The sequence below is a fragment of the Gadus chalcogrammus genome, chromosome 1, assembly GCF_026213295.1.
Source record: "Gadus chalcogrammus isolate NIFS_2021 chromosome 1, NIFS_Gcha_1.0, whole genome shotgun sequence".
NCBI classification, from domain to species: Eukaryota; Metazoa; Chordata; class Actinopteri; order Gadiformes; family Gadidae; genus Gadus; species Gadus chalcogrammus.
The window spans coordinates 12,485,293-12,491,859 of record NC_079412.1 but is presented as its reverse complement, the minus strand read 5'-3'; the positions used below and the strand labels follow the sequence as shown (position 1 = coordinate 12,491,859).

Genomic DNA, 6,567 nt, shown 5'->3' with positions numbered 1-6,567 from the left:
CCCTATAATACCTTCAAATAGACCCATTGCTTTGTGGGTAACGTAGTTTCTAGTATTCCGTTTAATTGCCCGCAGCAGAGATGTATAGAAAAATGGTTTTCACTGCAAGGGTATTTATTTTGTGGACTACTTTCCACATTTCCACACCTCCATACATAATGATACATGCATCACGTGCATTGCGAAGACATCCCATTCATAAAGCTATGAGACAATACGCCAAGTATACAGTAATTTGTGATTTGGATAGAATCTCACAGCTATCTATCTGCTGACCTCAAACACACACACCGACACACACACACACACACACCGACACACACACACACACACACACACACACACACACACACACACACACACACACACACACACACACACACACACACACACACACACACACGCACGCACGCACGCATGCACACACACACACACACACACACACACACACACACACACACACACACACACACACACACACACACACACACACACACACACACACACACAACCCCCTCATAAACACACAATACCTAACCTATACTAGTAATAACCCTAGAATATGAAATATTAGTCGAACAACATATTTTTGGCGACGATGGGTTGATGGCAATCACGGTCCTAAACTGGATTCCACGAATTTTAAGATTTGGAAAGCTAATTTAGCCTAATTACCATCACCGATGGGCTGTGTCGTTAGTTAATGAGTTATTATCAAGGTGCTTGCTATGGAGAGCCTCTGTAAACACACGCTTTTTTTTATTTTTCAACGCCCACTTGCTATTATCCGAGAGGGGGGGGGGGGCGCTCCATTCAAGGGCTGGACGCGCAGGAGCGGTCGTGTTCCGTCTGCATCGTACTTTAAAAGGCAACGAACGATGAGCTCCCACTGAAGATATCGCGTCAGTTTTAACTGCATTATCGCAGTTAGCTGTTTCAAATGAGAGATATCTTCGACTTTCATTCATACCATATTTCGGAGTGGAATATGAATGTCTCGACGATCGACTGATTGAAGATCCTTCCCAGTGCTCATTCTGCGCTGTACCAGACGGACTTCCTACTCGCTTCGCCACTCATCGTTGCCGCATACCGACCAACTATATTCATCAGATTTCCCTCCTTGATCGGCCGACCACTTTTTATAATTTAGACCAAACAGGGGCTGCTTTGGCTGCTTCGGAACTGCTACAACGTTATTGTAAATACTCAAACGTGGCTGTGGGTTTTTTGCTGTATATGATGCCGAAACGTCTGCGATTCCGGAGAAGGTCATTCCTTGGGCTTTTATTCCTCTTCTCACTGTCGACATCCGCATTGTATTTCATCTATTCAGCCCCCGGTATCGGTAAGTTTTGATTTGGTTTCATAATGCTAAATTAATACAATGAGATGGGATTGCCTGCGTTGGGGTGTGTGTGTGTGTGTGTGTGTGTGTGTGTGTGTGTGTGTGTGTGTGTGTGTGTGTGTGTGTGTGTGTGTGTGTGTGTGTGTGTGTGTGTGTGTGTGTGTGTGTGTGTGTGTGTGTGTGTGTGTGTGTGTGTGTGTGTGTGTGTGCGTGCGTGCGTGTGCGTGTGCGTGCGTTAGTCCATGACAGCTTGACTGTACAGTAACTAAGTCTTTTTTTGACAGCAGAGAGGCAATGCGCCTATTGAGCTATTATTATTTCCCATTCGACGATGTGGACGCTATAGCCCATAACCTGCAATAGCACAGCACCTGCCTGCCATTACACCTTGTCACGGATAAGAATCCTGCTTATTACCTTCGGGTTGTTATAATCGTTACAGCGGGCTTAAAGAGGGGAACAACAGCAGGCTCATTTGGCTGGGCTGGATAAGGGTACACCATGGGCGTTTTGTGCCCATGGTAACCGAAGTTTGCCAAGTGGATTTGGGTCGAGTAGCAGTTCACGGCTCGTCCATCACCAGCCTGTTATAAATCATGTGACTCTCATGAAACGCACAGTCCTCAAGTCGGTGGAGCCGTACATTTGTCTGTTTCAATGGATCACGGCCTTCACATCCAACGGTTGGGAAGAATAAGCGCTATTCAATAAGAGGGGATCTATCATTTGATGCCTGTCGAAGTCACATGCATTTCAGTAGTATCCCATGACGTGAATCATTCCTAAATCATTTATGCCTCACCCCCGTTCCCGCCTCATTTTATGACTCCTCCTCTAGATCAGTCTGTTTGCCCACCTTAATCTCCCTATCTGTTTGCTCACCTGAGCTTCCATATCGTTACTGTCTTGCCTTTCCATCTGCCCATCCCGTTTCTTACATGTACATCTACGGATGCAGTTATGGTTTGATTGGTGCTGAATCCATTGATGTCATACAGTTTTGTTGAGAGCCTGATACACCACTCATCCTCTCATCTTACTTTTGTTCCGCATCAAGATGGCGATGACCTGATGGTCTCTCTATCACTGGCTTTGGTTTTGCGGTTATCTTGTTGTCAGGGTTTCACAACCCAGATGGGACTTTTACCTGCCATTACTTTGTTATTGGTCTTTGGGCCAAGCAAACACAACATACCTTTGAATTTGAGCGGTTGGCTAATGCTCAACCTTTCGCCTTCAGTGAGTGTGCTCTCTGTCTCTATTGCACAACATCCCGGTGCATTTTAATTGTTGCCCATGGAGTTGCCCAAGCCCTGACAACATTTCCAGGAATTAAACATCCCGGTAAAACAGGAAGTGTGATGACAGTGTCATGAGAAACAGTTTCAAAGCCAGATATTATCTTCTTGTCTGGATATCTGTTGTTTTGGCATGAAGAACTTTACTACTCTTGAAATGGATATTTGTATAATGAGTATTTTTTTTACTTTAAAAATGTATAGGGAATGTGCATGGATTACTGACTACAACATGACCAGGGAGGTTATTCTTAAAGCTAGGGAAGGCTGTTTGGAAAAACCGGTCAGAGTAAGCTTGATTTTGAAAGTAATTGATTTGCATTTATAAAGAGCTTTTTCTATGTAACCTAAGCGCTTTACATGGTGACACAGTGAGTATGTGTGCCTATGTGCATGTGTGCGTGTGTGTGTGTAACAACCACTTGGGTGACATTACTAGCTCGCTAGCTTTAGCAATAGGTCGGCCTTTTGGAAGATTCTGGTCATACGCAATGATTGCGCGGGAAGAATGCTCGCAGGTCGCCTGCTCCATAGGTATACAGGGAGGTAAGCTTATCATTTTATTTGGCCCAATTAAATTATAGAATGAGTTATAATATGCCTGCGACAGCCACAGATACCCTTTTTTGTCAGTGGATTTATTGATTGCTGTCCAGAGGTAAAGACATTTTCCACAATTATGACTATATTTGCATCTAAAATAAATGGCCTACCCTAACTTGCTTAGCTTCATGTAAGTTAAACACGTGTGTGTGTGTGTGTGTGTGTGTGTGTGTGTGTGTGTGTGTGTGTGTGTGTGTGTGTGTGTGTGTGTGTGTGTGTGTGTGTGTGTGTGTGTGTGTGTGTGTGTGTGTGTGTGTGTGTGTGTGTGTGTGTGAATCTTAAAACATCCAACTGAAAACGGATCTCTCTCCCATCATCAAAATGGGTATTGATCCTCATGCTTTCTACCGCCTCTGACCGACTTAATCAATAATTGAATCAACTCTTATATGGCAGACACATAAACTGACTGGAATAGTTCATGGAGACTGCAATAGAACCAAGCATTGATTCCTCCTAATGGGAATCAGAAAAGCACCACAAAAAAAAGCCCAAGAACACACATATAATTTGCTTTGACATGCATGATACATCCCCCCCCCCCCCCCGCCCCAACCACTCACTCACTAACTCCCTCCCCCCCAACTCAAGCAGTTATTGATGGTATCTGCTTTGGGCTTTGGTGTAAGCTGACTCTGCCATGCCCATCCTCCTGGGTGTTAATTGGGAAGGCTTAGAAGCCCCCATGGTTTGAGGTGGGGTCCTTTCAGAAACGTGACAGTGAGCAGCAGCGTCAGCCCATTAATTATAGATGGGAGGTAGTGCCAGGGTTCTCCTGCTGCCGTTGTGGAAAGCCACAACGCTTGCTCTTTGCAGACAGCTTGGGCTTGGCTGCAGATGGAGGGTCCATTTAGAAATAGCAAGAGAGGTGAAGAGAGAATGAGACAGAGCTCCCTCAAGGCAACTCAGCAGAAAGAGATGGGGAAGAGAAATTATAGGAAAAGGAGACGAGGGGACGATGTGGCATTTAAAAAATGTATTTAATAAAGTCTGTTTGTTGCTAACGCCATTTGAAGGCCCTTTGGAAACCCAACCAACATCATTTAAGATTGTGACGCTTCACCCAGTTGATCCCTCTCCCTCTACACCACGCTTTCTCAACACGCCTGGCGCTATGTAACCACCTCCCGTATTTATATGAGCTTATGTATTTGATGACGCGGTAACACCTTACAGTTAGGCTAACATAAGCTAATACAGTAGTAAGCATTCTCACCTAGTAGTATAGGTTTGATTTAGGGTATGGGTTAAGGTTACCTGTTCATCCTTACCCTAATCCTATAAAATAAACTATAAATGAATACCTTAGTCAACTTGAATACAATTATTCAATGATTGCTAGACCATTAGTTAGCTGTAAATTAAATAACTTGTTAATGCTTACTACTGCATTGACTAATGGGAAATCATGGTCAAATTAATGTACCCTTTTTTGAAGTGTTACCAATAATGATGATGATGATGATGATGATGATGATGATGATGATGATGATGATGATGATGATGATGATGAGTTGGAGAAGGAGCCAAGCCCCCCAAAGCCAAGACACTGAATGCAGGCTGAGACGGCAGGCCACAGCTGGGCCTGATTGCAGCAGTTTATTTAATTAAAACATGAGAGGATCCCAGTGGAGCGAGCGCTAGGGACGGCACAGGGCCTATTTATAGGAACACAGAGATACTGCTGCACTCACACATACACATTTGTACATACAAATGCTCACACACACAAACACACACACACACACACACACACACACACACACACACACACACACACACACACACACACACACACACACACACACACACACACACACACACACACACACACACACGCATTCAATCCAACTATCAAGGAGAAGGTTGAAGAATAGAAGGGCAGGTGCTTCCTTTATTCCTTTTAGAGCCAGTTTTTGTGTGTATGTGACGTGTGTGTGTGTGTGTTTATTGCATGTAATATGTGAGTAAGTGTATCTAATGTCAACTGACACAACACTGGGAATTATTTTTTTCTGATTAGCGCCATGTTGTACCCCTGCCTGTCTCAGGAAAAAGAATAACATTGTAGACCATGTGTGTTTCAAACCAATGAATTCCCATGATTTTTGGTTGAAAATAGGTGAATACCAGAATGTATCCCTTTTATCTACTGTGAATCATGTAATGCACTTACTTTTATTCAAAATGATTGAGCGTAAACATAATTCCCCGCATAGCATAAATGTGTTACATGGATACTGAATGGAATAGTAGCATTGCATTTAGGGTTGCACTTATACTAATGTGCTCATAGTTTAAGGGCAGTGAGATGTGACATACATTTTGCTTAAGTGCTTTTGAACCACAACCAAATTCTCGCTCTCACCCACAGTCTTTTACACCACCTGCCAGTATTCGTCTGAACTAGGTTGCAGTAGCTATGCGTATATTCATTATTATGTCTGTGCGTATTGTCCTTACTAATTCCTCGGTAACCACCAATTAGTAATGAACTAACATGTTCTTAGCCAGCATCCCCCATAATTGTGTGATGAATTTATTTTGCAGATTATATTTTGCAGACTTTGTCAACGAACGCCACCATTTACACATGCTTAGGGTTTTGTTTAAAATCGTAATGCAACGTAAAATCTAGTTTGTCTGGTGCAAACTGTTCTGATTTTTTAATGTGTGGATTTCTACTAGACTACCTATAATTGACACAAAGCCAGGGCAAAGGCTTATCACTATTTACGGTATTCTATGATGTGCACTTTTGCTAGGCTATAGGCAATTTTATTAACAAACATCCCATGACAATGTATGATGTTTAGCACTCAACTACAGCCGTTCTAGAGAAATGCACTATTGTGTAGAAACAGCTTTGCATTTGACTTGTGATGATTGCCTTAGGGCATGACCTGTGACCTAAAGGATCTTAGGATAACTTCTGAGAGCACACCCTGCATTCTTTGACTGTGTGTTTGCAAGGGTATATACACTTCCTTCAGAGTCACCTCCTTGGTTTCCTGAGGCTATATGCCTCAGTAAGCCATTTGAATTCTCATTTGGATAAAAACTGGCAAGCACTGTGAACACACACACACAAGCAAAGGGAAAGGCTTGAGTCACCTCCTTTGTACACGCGTTGGCCTTGTATTGTTTGTTGTTCGGATTGTTTGGGCATTAGGCCTATACACCAGGTTTACAAGTTTGTTAAAAAAGCGAGGTAAATGGTTTAGTCGCCAACCATGTGTTGTTTGCAGGTTTATCTAGTTATTCGTTCCAGGTTAGCCATAATATCTCACTGGCTTTTATGGCGAGTTATTTATGCAT

At 43.0% G+C, this 6,567-nt stretch overlaps 1 protein-coding gene across 1 annotated transcript in view; it reads left to right on the top strand.

Moving 5' to 3' along the window:
• The first annotated feature begins 824 nt into the window (after nt 1-824).
• Nucleotides 825-6,567, top strand: part of b4galt5 (UDP-Gal:betaGlcNAc beta 1,4- galactosyltransferase, polypeptide 5) — a 33,900-nt gene continuing 28,157 nt past the window's right edge. The window contains exon 1 of the mRNA XM_056590055.1: nt 825-1,348. Coding sequence (XP_056446030.1) covers nt 1,240-1,348 — 109 coding nt within the window. The 5' untranslated portion in view covers nt 825-1,239. The remainder of the gene's footprint in view (nt 1,349-6,567) is intronic.